Source organism: Abramis brama (genome assembly GCF_963993115.1).
Source record: "Abramis brama genome assembly, chromosome: 21".
NCBI lineage: Eukaryota > Metazoa > Chordata > Actinopteri > Cypriniformes > Leuciscidae > Abramis > Abramis brama.
The window spans coordinates 7139812-7156588 of NC_139983.1; the positions used below are offsets into that span (position 1 = coordinate 7139812).

General features: G+C 38.8%; 1 protein-coding gene across 3 annotated transcripts in view; it reads left to right on the forward strand.

Annotated features, from left to right (window-relative positions):
• scaf8 (SR-related CTD-associated factor 8) overlaps positions 1-16777 on the forward strand; it is a 51099-nt gene that overhangs the window by 28945 nt on the left and 5377 nt on the right. For all 3 annotated transcript variants that reach the window (XM_084096047.1, XM_084096048.1, XM_084096049.1), the window contains 14 exons: positions 10372-10416; positions 11038-11199; positions 11291-11447; positions 12355-12485; positions 12564-12740; positions 12851-12930; positions 13029-13149; positions 13881-14012; positions 14216-14325; positions 14420-14613; positions 15400-15500; positions 15925-16038; positions 16132-16288; positions 16390-16520. In XM_084096047.1, coding sequence (XP_083952173.1) covers positions 10372-10416; positions 11038-11199; positions 11291-11447; positions 12355-12485; positions 12564-12740; positions 12851-12930; positions 13029-13149; positions 13881-14012; positions 14216-14325; positions 14420-14613; positions 15400-15500; positions 15925-16038; positions 16132-16288; positions 16390-16520 — 1812 coding nt within the window. The remainder of the gene's footprint in view (positions 1-10371; positions 10417-11037; positions 11200-11290; positions 11448-12354; positions 12486-12563; positions 12741-12850; positions 12931-13028; positions 13150-13880; positions 14013-14215; positions 14326-14419; positions 14614-15399; positions 15501-15924; positions 16039-16131; positions 16289-16389; positions 16521-16777) is intronic.

Genomic DNA, 16777 nt, shown 5'->3' on the forward strand with positions numbered 1-16777 from the left:
TTTTTTCTTATTTTCTATCAGTCTGGCATTGCACTTGAGGTGTGCAGAGAGATCACATATTTGGGCCATATTATTGCAAATGACCTGTCTGATGATAAGGATATCTATAGGCAGCGTCGGAAGCTGTATGCTCAAGCGAACATGCTGTGTCGTAAGTTTAGCATGTGCTCTGTACCTGTGAAGATCTTTTTATAGCTTATTGTACACCTTATACTGCCTACCTGTGGTGTCGTTATAAGCAAGGCAGCATTAGAAAACTCATAGTGGCTTATAATGACAGCATGAGGCTGCTGCTGAGAGCTCCAAGAAGCTCCAGTGCAAGCCATATGTTTGTCAGTGTCGGGGTACCTACCTGCTCTGCAGTTTTATGTAACCTGATGTATAGATTTGTGTAGGGTTTCTGAGTCAGAAAATGACTGAATCGCTGTTTTGGCAAACCCTATACGAAGTTCTGTCAGATTTTCTTCTAGACTGTGGAACCATTGGCAAACATGTCTGTATGTTAGACACTGAACATTGTGGAAGGCTTTGTATTCTTTGTATTTTTATGTTTTTACTCTGTGTTTTTTATTCTGTTATGGATCCCCCTGGGTCTGACATAAAAGTTTATCTTTCAAAATGCGCACATTACTTCACATCACCACATCGTCTGTACAAGCCAGCTGAACGCTGCGATACAAGACTTTCTCTTGTGTTTCGAGAGAGAATTTTCACCTGCCTATTTGGGCCAGTGTTGCAGTGTTACTAAAGTTTATCATATGCATGACTATAATCCATGAAAATACTGGTACTCGTACACTCTCTGAGAGACAGTTTTCTGTGCACTCATACCAGAGCGCACACACATACAATAAAGCCGCCTCTCAAACAGCTTGTGAGTACCAAACTGAGTGCTTTTCATTGGATTATTGCACGATCAGAAACGCACAAAATTGTCAAAAATGAAATTCAGGCATGAGAGTATCAGAGATCTTATATGTTGGAAACATTATCTTAAAGGGATAGTTCACCCAAAATGAAAATTTACTCACCCTCAAGTTGTTCCAAACCTGTATGAGTTTCTTTGTTCTGCTGAACACAAAGGAAGATATTTGGAAGAATGTTTGTAACCAAACAGATCTCGGTCCCCATTGACTACCATAGTATATTTTTTTCCTACTATGGAAGTCAATGGGGACCGAGATCTGTTTGATTACAAACATTCTTCCAAATATCTTCCTTTGTGTTCAGCAGAACAAAGAAACTCATACAGGTTTGGAACAACTTGAGGGTGAGTAAATGATGACAGAATTTTCATTTTTGGGTGAACTATCCCTTTAATACCTTGAAATTAGGGGTGTATCACGGTTTTTGATCGTGGACGATTAAAATGCCTCCACGATCTGCTTTTGAAGAAATATCGTTGTTTCGTGCTTAGGCCTGTCACGATTATGAAATTTGGCTGACGATTAATTGTCTAAAAAATAATTGCGGTTATGCCGATTAATTGTCAGTTTTAGGGCTTTGGCGATTATGCCGATTAATTGTCTGTTTTAGGGCTTTGTGCTTCATTCATTAAATAATTGTGATGAATTTAATCCTTTGTAAGTTATCATTTTGCAGTGTAAGATTACAGTTAACACCTTTAAATATTAAATAAATATATTCAATAGCTATGACAATTTGTTTATTAAACTTAGTGAGTGTATAAATCAGCAGCAAAAAGTAATTTTTGAAAACATCTGCACAGTAATTTAATAAAATCTAAACATGTTAATAAAAACAAATGTGCACAAACCATGATAATATGATACGCTTCAAAACAGAGCGGAACAAAGCGCGTATGCGCATCGCGGGTGCAGAATGATGTGCTTAATGCAACATGGAGTCACAGTGCGCAGCACTGCACAAGTGCGCATTTAAAAGTTCACGGCACAAAGCGAAGAAATGTCGAGGGCACATATCCTAGTGTATATCAGTCCAACAGCAGGGCTCCATACTAACTTTTTGCCTTGGTTGCACTGGTGTGCCTAACTTTTTTATTTAGGTGCACCAGCACAAAATTTGGGTGCACCCAAATTTTTCCTCGGCTCGCATCACCTTTAACGCCACAATTTCAAGGTCACTTTTTTATCACGCTCTATACATATTCATATATATTATGTAAATGATTTTAAACAAGAAGGTGTAGGTAAATACTTTTTTTTTTTTTTATTTGAAGCATAATTATTAATGGTATTCCTATTCTTACCAATACTGCTTATCGATCCGGTACTTTAACTGTATTCTTATGGTACTTTTTGTTTTATATATATAATAAACAAAGATAAACAATAGATAAACAAAAGATAAACCATTAAACAAAGATACACATTATATAGGCCTACACAGTGCTTTAATTTCAGGAAGGCCTACTAACATTACTGTTCAGGCATGGTCTAAAAAGAAATCTAATAAAGTAATAAAATGTAAAATAACACTGTACAACTTATCATAAATATAGGCTATTAATGCTTGTTAAAGCTGAAGTTATTCTTTCAAGAGCTGTGAGTGATTTTTCTCTTGTTGTTTGATTGGCAGTAATGGCGCAATCGTCCGCATGTTTATTATTGTATTAGACTGCGGCCCCTTTAAGACCGAGTGCAGATCTAATAGGCGACTGATGCACCATATTCTCCCAACTATTTCCATAACTACGTCCATTTAAGACATAAACTGTTTTTAGTTAATCTCCAAGCCGGTAATTTTGACACACTTTTGTGTACAATTGATCGTTTAGACGCGCACATGAAACCGAAAGTATAATTTGCTTGTCTCGGTCTGTTTCGGAGCGCGCGCCGTCTTGCGAACAGCATCTCTTGCGCTGATTTTTGTGTTTTTAATAGCTCTTTTAATTATTAAACGCGTCCCGCAATTTAGCTACAGTAGTTAGACTGCATTTTACAACATTCACCGATCGTGCTGATTCTGTCGTTAAGTTTGTTTTAGGGAGAAATGACAGCGTAATGCTGCGAAGGGAAGAAGTTGCGCTTAGTTAGATAGTTTTTAATGGTTTTACCTCAATATATTATTTTTTAATAATCTTTGGAAGCCGAAATTTAAAATAAAATCAGACTAATATAACAGACCTTAAGTGTAACCAGGCTACGTTTGAATGTTTAATTCTTTCCTCCGTCGTCACTCATTAAGCAGGGCTGTCGTTTTGTGCGAGCTGTGGCGCCGCGTGAGAGAAAAGTGTGAGTTTCGTCAAAGGAGAACATACGCTTAGTTCGTGGAGAGGCAGCGGATGCGAGGACGTTAGATGCACCGGTGCGACCTAGGAAAAATTTTAGTCGCACCCTTACAAAAATTGGTCGCACTCTAGAGCCCTGAACAGTTCATTGATCATCTGTCCCTCACATTAAGCTATGGAATGGCTTCAGATGACTTTGAATATATTGCTGGAAAACGTAATTAGTGCTTGTCTGTTTATTTTGGTCCATGACTCCCCCTTGTGCCGTAGGCCTATAAAAGAGCGCAATAATCGCGGTTGTCTGAAACAATCGCGGTTAGATCAAATAATCGCGATCAGACGGTTATTTAATTATCGCGACAGGCCTATTCGTGCTACAGTGCATTCTATCAGTTGCAGTTCTGGCGCCGCCTCCTCAACATACTCAAGGCGACGTACATTCACACATCACATGTTAACGCAGCGGTAGAGTTACACTCACGGGACGGGACACTGCAGTTCATAAAAGTTTATTATTTGCCTGTGCATTAGAGATTTGCCGGTTAAACATTTCATTCGCGTGCTGTTGCGCTGTTCTAACTAACATGCTTATAAACGTCAAACAGCGCCTGATTACTGGACTAAGTTATCTTTCAAGTCTTTTTGCTCTAATACTGTCAAATACACACAAGGTTTACATAAACACAGTTGGTTAACTTGTGTCTAAAGTGAAAGCACACATATGAGAGAAAATAGGGTGCGTGTCCATTAGATGCGCCGGTCTTAAAGAGACAGTAGCCCAATAGTAAACATGCTGCCACTTGTCCTTAAAGGGATAGTTCACCCAAAAATTAAAATTCGTTCATTATTTACTCTCTAATGTTGTTCCAAACCTGTATTCATTTCTCTCTTGTGCTGAACAAAAAAAGAAAATAATATTTTGAAGAATGTGGCTATCCAAACTGTTGCTGGTCCCCATCGACCTCCATAGGAAAAAATATAAGTCACTGGGGACCAGCAACTGGTTGGTTACCCACATTCTTCAAAATAACTTTTGTTTTCAACAGAAGAAAGAAACTTAATCAGGTTTGAAACATCTTGAGAGAGTAAATCAAATCAAATCAAATCAAGTATATTTGTATAGCGCTTTTCACAATACAGATTGTATCAAAGCAGCTTCACAGTATTAAAATAAAATAATACAACAAAGTTTGTTTCTAGTGGAATTTATTGATTGATAGAATAAAATTAAATATCCCCAAAATATCCCCAACTGAGCAAGCCAAAGGCAACAGTGGCAAGGAACCGAAAAAACTCCATCAAGCGGCCTAATGGTGTCCTAAAACTCCATCAGGTGACCTAATGGAGAAAAAAAAACCTTGGGAGAACCCAGGCTCAGTCGGGGGCCAGTTCTCCTCTGGCATTTATGAACTAGAGGCCGGATTGTAGTTTGAAACTGTGAGATTAACAATATTATATGAATGCCTGGCTGAAAAGATGCGTCTTTAATCTAGTTTTAAACTGGGAGAGTGAGTCCGAGCAACGAACAGCATCAGGAAGGCTATTCCAGAGTTTTGGAGCCAAATGTGAAAATGCTCTCCCTCCTTTGGTGGATCTGGATATCCTAGGTATGACCAAAAGCCTTGAATTTATTGATCTTAAAGAGCGCGATGGATTATAGGGTGATAGAAGATCCGTTAAATAGACTGGAGCTAAGCCGTTTAGGGCTTTATAAGTCAGTAGCAATACCTTGTAATTAATACGGAACTTTATAGGTAACCAATGTAGTGATGATAAAATCGGTGTTATATGATCATATTTTCTTGATCTAGTAAGAACTCTAGCGGCTGCATTTTGGACTAACTGTAGCTTGTTTATTGAGGATGCAGGACAACCGGCTAATAAAGCATTACAGTAATCTAGTCTCGAGGTCATGAATGCATGAACTAACTTTTCTGCATCAGAAACTGATAGCATATTACGTAGCTTAGCAATGTTTCTAAGGTGGAAAAAGGCTGTTTTTGTAACATACGAAATATGATTTTCAAAAGACAGGTTACAATCGAGTATAACACCCAGGTCTTTTACTGTAGAGGATAAAGTAACAGGACATCCTACGATGTCAAAGTTGTATTGTGAGAGGTTCTGTGGGCGTTTTTTTGAACCGATAAGTATTACCTCTGTCTTGTCTGGATTTAATAATAGAAAATTACGCGTCATCCAATCTTTTATATCTTTAACACACTCTGTCAATTTGGATAATTTAGCGTTTTCATCCGGCCGTGATGAAATATATATTTGAGTGTCATCAGCATAACAATGGAAACTAATTCCATGTTTCCTTATAATATTTCCAAGTGGCATCATATATATTGAGAATAATAGAGGGTCCAACACAGATCCCTGCGGCACTCCATAGTTTACTGGAATTATGATCGATTTTTCTCCATTTAAATAGACAAAATGGTAGCGGTCTGATAAGTATGATCTAAACCAGCTTAATGCTTGTCCTTGAACACCAGTATAATTTTGTAGTCGATCTAAGAGTATTGTATGATCTATAGTATCGAACGCAGCACTTAGATCAAGTAAAACTAGTATTGAGAAACAGCCTTGGTCAGAAGCTAAAAGTAAATCATTTGTGATTTTAACGAGCGCAGTTTCAGTGCTATGATGCGGCCTGAATCCTGACTGAAACTTTTCATAGATATCATTTTCTTGCAAGAAAGAGCCCAGTTGAGCGGACACAACTTTTTCTAGTATTTTAGACATAAAAGGTAGATTTGAAATGGGTCTATAATTTGCTAGATTATGCGGGTCTAATTGTGGTTTCTTAATGAGAGGTTTTATCACTGCCAGTTTAAATGTTCTTGGAACATGACCTAAAGATAAAGACGAGTTAATAATATTGAGGAGAGGCTCTTCTACTACAGGTAACACTTCTTTCAGTAGTTTAGTTGGTATAGGATCTAATAAACATGTTGTTGTTTTAGATGAAGTGATAAGTTTATTTAACTCTTTTTGTTCTATAGTTGTAAAGCACTGTAATTGTTCTTGCGGGGGGAAAATTGAGGCTGAATTATAAGGTGCGATTGAGGATTGAACGTTTACAATTGTGGTTCTGATGTTTTCTATTTTCTCAGTGAAGAAGTTCATGAAATCATTACTACTAAACTGTAACGGGATATTTTGTTCGGGTGACGTCTGTTTATTTGTTAGTCTAGCCACGGTGTTAAATAAAAACCTAGGATTGTTTTGGTTGTTTTCTATTAGTTTGCGGAGATGCTCAGCCCTGGCCGCTTTTAGGGCCTTTTTATAACGTGACATACTGTCTTTCCACGCGATTCTAAAGACCTCTAAATTAGTTTGTTTCCATTTACGCTCTAAATTACGGGTTTCTCTCTTTAGAACATGCGTAGTATTATTGTACCATGGTGCTTTAATTTTCTCTGTGACCTTTTTTAATCTAACAGGTGCAACAACATCCAATGTTCTAGAGAGAATGGTGCTCATAGTGCTAGTTAGTTCTTCTAGTTCATCTGTTTGTTTGGGTTCAGGCAGCAGCTGAGACAGATCAGACAAGCAACTCGAGAAATTATCTATGGTGGATGGAAGGATTGTTCTGCCTGGTCGAAAACGCGGCGCCGCATGACATATTACAGCAGTACGTAATATGCAAGTTACCAAGTAATGGTCAGTGACATCATCACTTTGTGGAATGATATCTATATCGATTGGATCGGTTCCATATGATATAATTAAATCGAGTGTGTGATTAAGACGATGAGTTGGTCCGGTGACGTTTTGTTTGACCCCAAAGGAATTTAATAAATCTATAAACGCAGCCCCTAACGCATCATTTTGATTATCTACGTGTATGTTAAAATCTCCAACAATTAATGCTTTATCTACATTGACCAATAGATCTGAGAGAAAATCTGCAAACTCTTTTAGGAAATCAGCGTAAGGCCCAGGCGGTCTATATACGGTAGCCAAGGCTAGAGATAATATGGATTTTTTTCTAACATCTAAGAGCGTAACATTTAGTACAAGTATTTCAAACGAAATAAACTTATAACCCGTTTTCTGAGTAACATTGAGAATATCTCTATAGACCGCTGCAACACCGCCGCCACGACCAATCAGACGGGGTTCGTGCTTATAGGAGTATCCTGATGGAGTAGACTCATTTAGACCGAAATAATCATTAGGTTTAAGCCAAGTTTCAGTAAGGCAAAGGACATCGAAGCTATTATCCGTGACTATTTCATTTACAATAACTGCCTTAGGTGTGAGTGATCTAATGTTTAGAAGACCTAGCTTTAGAAATTGTTTTTGTTTACTAATAGCAACATTTTCTGGTTTAATAACAATTAGATTTTTTCTAGATCCTGCAGTAGATTTATTATTTGATCTCACTAAACGAGGAATAGACACAGTTTCTATGCAATGTTCTACACTATTTATATCAGTTAATTTGGTGCAGCAGAGACTATGATTTGAACTTTTGGTTACTAGTCAAAAGGTATTTAACATTTTGGAGATGTTATCTGACAGAAGATCCGATCCGAATCTGCTTGGGTGTAAGCCATCGGCACGGTAAAGCCTAGGACGCTCCCAAAACAGATTCCAATTATTTACAAAGAGCAGTTTCTGCTCATTGCACCATGACATTAACCATTCATTTAGCGCGAATAATCTACTAAACTTTTCATGACCTAGTCGGTACGTGGGAAGCGGTCCTGACACAATGATCTTTATATCAGGCGATGTGCTGCGTACCGTATCGATCAGATTCCTGAAGTCTTTCTTCAGAACCTCTGTCTGTCGCAGCCTGATGTCGTTCACTCCCGCGTGCAGGACCACAGTTCCGACGCGCTCGTTCAGAATCTCGGGAACGTGAGCAGCGATTTCAGAAACACGAGCACCAGGAAAGCAGTGACTATGCACCTTACTTTTATTTAACGTAGCTTGTACGTGTCGAACGATGGAATCACCGATGATCACAGCATCGCGTTCTGTTTCGCGAAGAGGGGAGAAGCGGTTTTGTGTGGATATCTCGAAAACCGGGAGGGTCGGAGAGAGTTTTCTTGGTCTAGACCTGACTCGCGTCTTCCGCTGCGGAAATATCCAGGCTTCGTGGTGGCGTGTTGGAGCCGGCGTAAACGAGACCATGGCTGATCGCGGCCTCGACGCTCGTGACCGATGCTGAGTAACGCACGGAGTAGACGAGGTCGGAGTCAGCGGGTTAGTAACGTTGATCACTGATTTGTGTGCATCGGCGCGTGATGTTTCAAGAGCTAACCGCCGGTCTATCAGCTCGGCTTTTCTCACTAAAAGGTCGTGGATCTGTTTCTCAACAGCTTCCAGCTCAGACTGCAACGCGTGTAGCTCAAATGTGTCCTCACCTGCACCAAAAGGTAGACTACTTACATCTGATATATTCGCCATTTTAACAGATGGACAGTAAGTTAAGTTAGCAACGACGCTACCAGTGATGCTATCAATATTAATACTAATTTATGACTGAAGTCTTGGATATAATCCGTCTTTTTAGTGGTACAGGTGTAGAGTAGACGCACGATAGGCGAAAAAAATGTTTGTTTGTAAGTGAGTGTGGAGAAGACGCGTTCAGCCGTGATCCACAGGAGTAACCTATAAGAGTATCCGACGTTGGATCACTAATAGGCTTGAGATGCGTCTGCTCAACAGTCCGCGTTGTAACTATGAGGTGAGGAAAAATAGAAAATGTTCGTTGTAAGTGAGTTTAAAGAGAAATCAAGAATTATAAATCAATCGATGGAGCTCCAAAGACAACAACGCGTTCAGACGCGACGCATGCGCATTCGAAACAGGAAGTCCGTGTAAATGATGACAATTTTCATTTTGGGGGGAACTAATCCTTAAATGTTAATAAAACAACAAAACACAAAGAGAAAATCACTGCTCTTGACTGAGAACTTTAAAAGTAGCTTTAATAAGAATCAATGTATAATTTATACAGTGATGTCTATGTAGTGTTTTATTTTTATATTTGTTCATTTAATTTCTTTCTTGAATGCTACTGTTAAATACACCTACTGTAGCTGAAAAAATAAAGCACTGTTTATTTCATTTGTATATTATGTTGTGTAGCCTATTCTCATTTGCGCCACTTTGACCTAATTGTCTGCCATTCTTTTTTTTATTTCATATTTTGTAAGCCTTGTAAGGCTTTGTTTTTAAAGTAGGGAAGTTAGTTTGGCTGTAATGCTCAAGGCTGATTTATACTTCTGCATCGGACCTACGCCGGAGCCTCTACACTGTAGGCAACGCGTTGGTTTTCATTTATACTTCTGCGTCGTTGTCTGCGTTGACGCGCGCAGAGGGAGCATGTGAAACCCGAGGGAGCGGTCCTAGCAGACCAATCACAGCGCTTGAGTCCGCGTAGAGTTGACGCGTTGTTACATTTTTGGAGAGGTGCACGTCAGGGTACGCCGAAGGGTACGCGCGCTACACACAGCCTACGACGTAGCTACGCCGTGAGTTCGACGCAGAAGTATAAATTGGGCTTCAGTCACTTGCAAAATAGTAAAACCAACATGAAAGAGAATCGTGATTAAAATTGTGAATCGTGATTTTCCTGAAAAAAAATCGTGATATATTTTTGCCATATCGCTCATCCCTGCTTGAAATGTCCTGCGTTAAATTCTAAAATTCACCTAAAAACTACTTTTATATAGCATTTATCAAATTGTATTTGAATAGTTTTCATTAACTATTAATTGAGAATAAATGGAACATTTGCTCTTTTTAAAAAATATATATTTATCATGAACTAATGATAACAAAATGTTGCATAAAAGCATCTAAAACATGTTCCCTGAAGCATATAGCTATACATAGAAAAAACAATGTTCACGCTCAACTTATGTATGTCACCTAACCCAGCTATACAATGGCGAGTTATGGAAACAGTCACAGAGATACTGAAGAACATGTTTGTTAATGTCCTTTCTCACATGTCCAACTCTGGGTCTTGATTTAAATGTTTGTGAAGTAATGTGAATAATTGCATGAATTGGAGATGGACATTGAATAATTGCATGAATTGGAGATGGACATTCAATTTATATAATGCAAATATGTCTCTTAATCTTCACATTAAAGTTTAAGCTTCTCTTTTTTGTGATCTCTTTCAGTTCTACAAACATGTGGTCCAAAGTGTGGAGAAATTCGTTCAAAAGGTCAGTTCTTTTTGTCTTGCAAATGTAAAATAAATGAATAGATATTCAGAGTTTCTACAGAGTTTGTAAAATGCTCAAGTGTGCCTAAAATATTTATGAAAATACACAATGAAATGTCCTACATGGAAAATAAAGATTATTAATAGCATTAACACTTTAACCCTCTATGCATACATTTATTTAATCATACATAAACATTTTCTTTGTGCAACTTTCAAGTATTATTTGTGCAGAAAACTTGTCACCATTTGGTGAAATGAATCCAGCATATCTCTAGGTCTTACTAAAAGTATCTTACAAAAGAGATTAACTTGCCAACAAAAGAGCACCAAAGACTTCTAGCATTAAACAAGATATTTATAAATCCATGTATATGCCAGCCTTATGTGAAAATGCCTTTTGCACATCCAGTTTCTTACTGGCAACAGTTCACCCACAAAAAGAGCTTCCAAACCCAGAGATTGGTGTGGTTTACTCTTGATGTGCATAAAGCTAATGGTTGTAATACATATTGCATGGGAAATCGCTGGCTGTAAACAGGATGAAAATGATGTATTTTGAGCCTGGACCCTTTGCACCCTTTTTCATTATTTATTACTTCTTTCACTTTTGTGTGTGTAGTGCAAGCCAGAGTACAAAGTTCCTGGTCTGTATGTCATCGACTCCATTGTACGGCAGTCTCGTCACCAGTTTGGTCAAGAGAAAGATGTTTTTGCTCCACGCTTTAGTAAGAACATCATTAGCACGTTTCAAAGCCTCTACCGCTGCCCGACAGATGACAAGGTGTGTTTTTTGTCGCATCACTATAATCAAATGGTAAAGCTCTTGTCTAGACTATTTGGCTTATTTGCCAGTTTCAATGTTTGCATTGCAGAGCAAGATTGTCCGTGTGCTCAATCTATGGCAGAAAAACAGTGTCTTTAAGAGTGACATCATCCAGCCTCTCCTGGACATGGCAGCAGGACTCCCTCCCCCCAGTGTCACGCCCGTCTCTGCCAGCAGTGCTGTACCCGTCAACAGCACTACTCCCGGTAAGTTATACACTATGCATACTACACACTAATGCATCCTCTCCTCTGTGGAACATTGCACTGTTGTGGCAACAGGTTTTACATTCAGAGAAATCATTTGCACAGGCTAGAGTCTAAATATGCAGGGACTCTTTGGTGTACTTATAATGCCCCCCTCCCTGCTCATTTACCCACCCTTCAACCCAAATAATTAGTCTGAGAATGGTTGCAAAAAACACACACACACAAAAAAAATAATTCTGGCAATCTGGAAATATACTCTTTTAGGGTGGGCTATATGACCAAAATCTTATTATGATATGATTATATATTTTATTTCACGATAATAATATATATCACATTATAGTTATTTTTGCTTTAAATAAGGTTTTAATATCATCGAAAACTGATTGAATTAAACAGTATGTGATAAAATAAGAACAAAGAAACTAATTACAAGTAATACAAAACTACAGTAGAATGGGCCTGTCCAAATACCCAGACTTGCGGCCTTGGCCACTTGAGAGCGCGTGCACGCAACAGGAAGACTGTCCCAGTTCTTAAAAACACCGAATCTCAGTGCCCTTAATGCACACTAAACCTACACTATCTCAAATAACGCTTCAGAGTGGTTTTCGAGGCTAAGCGTATCTATTCAGGAACTCAGAACTCCTTTTTCAGTATGTCAATCACACAAGGTTTCCCTAACACTCAAAATTCTGATTGAATTGTTAGCATCTAGTTTATGCTGACACCTTGAGGTGAATATTTATCATGACAACTGGTTTAAAAGTCTGTTCCATCCATTTTCTCTCGTTTTTGTCTTGTTGTTCCATGTTCACCATGTCTACCTTATCTAAAAATGTAAGTATTCCTAAAAAATTTGAAAGCATTCTTAAATCTGTATATTTTCTCCTACTTCGTAAAGGAACTCCTGCAACTCCAGCCACTCCAGCCAACATAGTGCAACATAGTCTCCCCGACTGGGCGTCTCAGATCTCCAACACGGACACAGTGGCAGCGGTTGCCCAGATCCTACAGAGTCCTCAGGGCCAGCAGGTCAGATTTCTCATCCACTGACAACACTGTTCTCTGCACAGCTGTATTTCTGACCCGTGTGTGTGTGTGTGTGTGTAGTTGCAGCAGCTGGTCCAGAGCCTGCAGATGCAGCAGCAGAAGCCTCAGCCCTCTCTGCTACAGGCGCTGGATGCAGGTTTGGTAGTTCAGCTCCAGGCCCTCACCGCACAGCTCACCGCAGCCGCAGCAGCAAACACACTCAACCCGCTGGAGCAGAGAGTCTCCTCCTTTAACAAGGTCAGGGACTTTTAGGAGCACTACTGGCTGAAAAGGTGTAATCCTTGCATTACATTATCAGTTGTGAAGTTGAACTCTCTTTTCTTATTGGCCATTCTGTGGTGTTGTAGAAGCTGTTGGGTCAGTTCGATTTCGGGAATGAGTCGGAACACAGCGAGGATACTAAGAAAGATGCTACGTCATCTCAGTTGTATGTTTTTTTTTATTGTTTTTTTATGCCATTTTCAAGAAAAAGCTGTCCCCTGTTTTGTTTATTTTTTTAAGTCGTGTTCTTACTGTCTCTCTCAGACCTGTGGTGTCAGATTCCATCAATAATTCGATATTTCATCAGCTGGCCGAGCATCTTCAGCAGCAAAACCTTGAGCAGTTTCAGAAACAGCTAATGGAGCACCAGCAGCATCAACAGAAGGTACTTAAAACATGATTCTTTCTTTACATAATGTGTTATTACTAGGTGCGTTTCCATTACAGATCTGCACAAAACTTTTGCGAATGTCGATACACTATTGCGAAATGACAGCATTTCCATTAACCAATGTTATGCGACTAAAACATAATTTTTTCCTCTCGTGATAAGTCATTCCAAAAATCATGGCGATGGATGTTGGTAGGTTTATATGGTTTATATATATCCCAGCCACCGCACTAGCCATTATTGTTAATCGAAGGAGACGTAGGCCTGTTATCCAAGCATTATTGGTAAGGAAAGCCCTTTATACTTGCGAATGAGGTTTCTCCCTCATATCTGCTTTAAGCTCTTGATTGTGGCATTTCTTTTGAGGTTTAGAATCCAGTATTCCTGTAATTCTTTTGTCTTTTATGAATTTAGTAAAGAACTCAGTCTCGTCTTCTGTCCAAACATACCACGCCATCTACGTCAGGTGACCTGTAAATGCGCAAAAACTGTAAAATACTGTAAAACTGCAAAATATTCTTTTTTCGAATTGCCTGAAAAATCACCTCATGCGAGCGTAAAAACTTTTTTGTGGTAAATGGGAGTTTTTGCTAAATTTAAGCGTTTCCATTGGGCGTATTTTCAATTCACAATTTTAATTTGCGCAATTTGAAGGGTAGTGGAAACACAGCTACTGTAACTCAGTTTCTCTTACCTTGATACTTAATGCACTTTACTTCTGACAGTCCATGTCCATGGAGGCCCAGGATGCCATCTTTGGTCCTGAAAGTTCTGCCCCTCCTGGCCAAAGCAGTGCCCCACCACAGCTCCCAGAACAAGAAGCAAAAATGGATGACTCCATTGATAACCAACAACAGGCAAGATCAGATATCAAACCGTAGTTGGGAGGAAAAGTCAATGTTAGTAATGTATTGACAGTAGTTTAAAGGCGATGTCTCACTAGATGACTTAGAAATAGCCTCTTCTGTTGGATGTTTGTCACGCTTACTGATTAATTAATGATGGAAGAGAGGTGACAGACAAATAGTTGGAACTCCATTTTTATGTGTGTATTTTGCAGGACATGGATCTTGATGAGGGACAGGATACTATAGATGAGGAGCTCTTTGAGGCTGAGGAGAAGAAAACCAGCAGCACACGTTCAAGGACACGCTCAAGATCTCGGTCCAGGTTGGTCTAGCATTGTTGTTAAATAGCTCTTGCCTCATTTCCATTTTTCAGTCACAGGTAAAGAGCTCTCTCGTGAAAAACTCTTTATTCCCAGGTCACCTAAGAGAAGGAGGTCAAGATCTCGTTCAGGGTCTCGGAAGCGCAAACACAGGAAGCGATCACGGTCTCGGTCGAGGGACCGAAAGAGGAAGTCCTCCCGTTCTTATTCTAGTGAGCGACGAGCGCGGGAAAGAGAAAAGGAACGGCAGAAAAAAGGGCTTCCTCCTATCCGCTCAAGGGTTCTCAGTGGTAAGTTTACAGAGGACCACCTTATGCTTTCTGAATTTATAAGGGTGGTTTTTTAGAGGTTTAGTCTGTCAAGTGTCATGCAAATAAGTTGAAACTTTCTGTACAAACTAACTTGTTGATGGTAAGCATTAACTCAACCTCAAGTTGTTCCAAACCTGTATTAATTTCTTTATTTTGCAAAACACAAAAGATGATATTTTGAATAATGTCTGTAACCAAACAGTTGATGGGCCCTATGGACTTCTATAGTAATTATTTTCCATACTTTTGGAAATCAACTGTTTGTTTACCCATATTCTTCAAAATATCTTCTTTTGTGTTTTGCAAAATAAAGAAATTCATACAGGTTTGGAACAACTTGAGGTTGAGTAAATGACGACAGAATTTAAATTTTTTGGGTGAACTATTCTTGTAACCGTCTCGTCCATAACACATATTTAAGTTTAAGGATGCTTTGTATAAAATCATGTTCATATCATCATAAATCACAAACCTCCATGTTTACTGACTACTGCTTTGGTCTGTGAGAGAAAGCTTAAAGAGATGGTTCACCCAAAAATGATGAAGATTTACATGGTATAAGTTGTTCTGTCAGGCCAGTTGACAGAACTGTTACTTGCACTTTCAGGCCAGTGATGTATTGGCACTGAAAATTTTACATTTATTAATCCACAAATGTTAGATAGCCATACACCTGCTAGAACACTCAATTCATTCACTAAACAGTTGCAAATGTCTTCTACCATAAAATCACATCTGTAACTCATGTTAATTTCCCTCTTTCAGTTTGCAGCACTACTCTATGGGTTGGCCAAGTGGACAAGAAGGCCACCCAACAAGATCTTACTAACCTTTTCGAAGAGTTTGGCCAGATTGAATCTATCAATGTGAGTTGAGTTTCTGTAACTATGAGCACTTGAGAGCATCTTAGATTAGTTCAAATTTTAGTTAGAGTTGTGCCATCTAGCCAAGAGGCATTTTTGGGGTCTATAAATATTTTTTGCTGACGTGTAATTAAAAATACCCTAAACTTGAAGTACACTTTTGAAAATAAAGGTTCTTTATTGGCATCTGTGGCTCCATGAACTGCCTTTAACATCCATTTTAACCAACATTTCTGTTACACAAAAAAAGAAAACATTGTTATATTAAGAACTGTTCATTGAAAGGTTCTTTAGGGAACCAGAAATTGTTGTTTTGTGGCATCGCTGCAAATGATTTTATGATTTTTTTTTTCTTTAAATGAAATTTGTTTTTTTAGATTATTATTATTATTATTATTAATAATACTTTATTTTTATTTTCTCCCAGATGATTCCTCCCAGAGGCTGTGCTTATATCTGTATGGTCCATCGTCAGGATGCATACCGTGCCCTTCAGAAACTGAGCACAGGCTCCTACAAAATTGGTTCAAAGGTCATTAAAGTATGTGTAAAGAATGTTCGCTGACTTATAATTTTTGTAATGTTCTATAATTTCTTATGGGAATATGTCTTAAACATGTTGCATTGCTTCCAGATCGCTTGGGCCCTCAACAAAGGGGTGAAACAGGAGTATAAGCAGTTCTGGGATGTGGACCTTGGGGTCACTTATATTCCTTGGGAGAAGGTCAAACTGGATGACCTGGATGACTTTGCAGAGGGAGGCATGATTGACCAGGAGACTGTCAACAATGGTAAGAAGAATTTCCTTGTTTAGGAGCTGAAAATTGTAGATTTATGCAAATTGTATATATGTAACTTCTACTCAGAACTTAACCTAATTTTTCTGTTGCAGAATGGGAATCACAGAGGAATACTGAGACAGTCAAAGAGACTCCGAGTCAGGCTGTTACAGCTGAAACCAGTACACCCAGCAGCACACCTAGTGAGGCCTTTACACAGCCTGTCACTATGATGCCCATGCAGGTATGATTTTAGCACTCATTCAGGCCTGAAAATGCCCTGACAAATGGAACAACACACATTTTGGTTTCTTAATCTTTACATCTGATTAAATTGCTAGATTTTAGGGATGGTGTGGTGTGGCCATTAAAGATTTAAGCTGGTTACTGAAGTTTGTTGGTTCAAACCCCACTTAAAGTAATATAAGAGATACTACCATTGCATTCTTGTTTTTATTTTGCACCTTGTGGTGTGGAGACAGCTGAATTAATAATGCATTA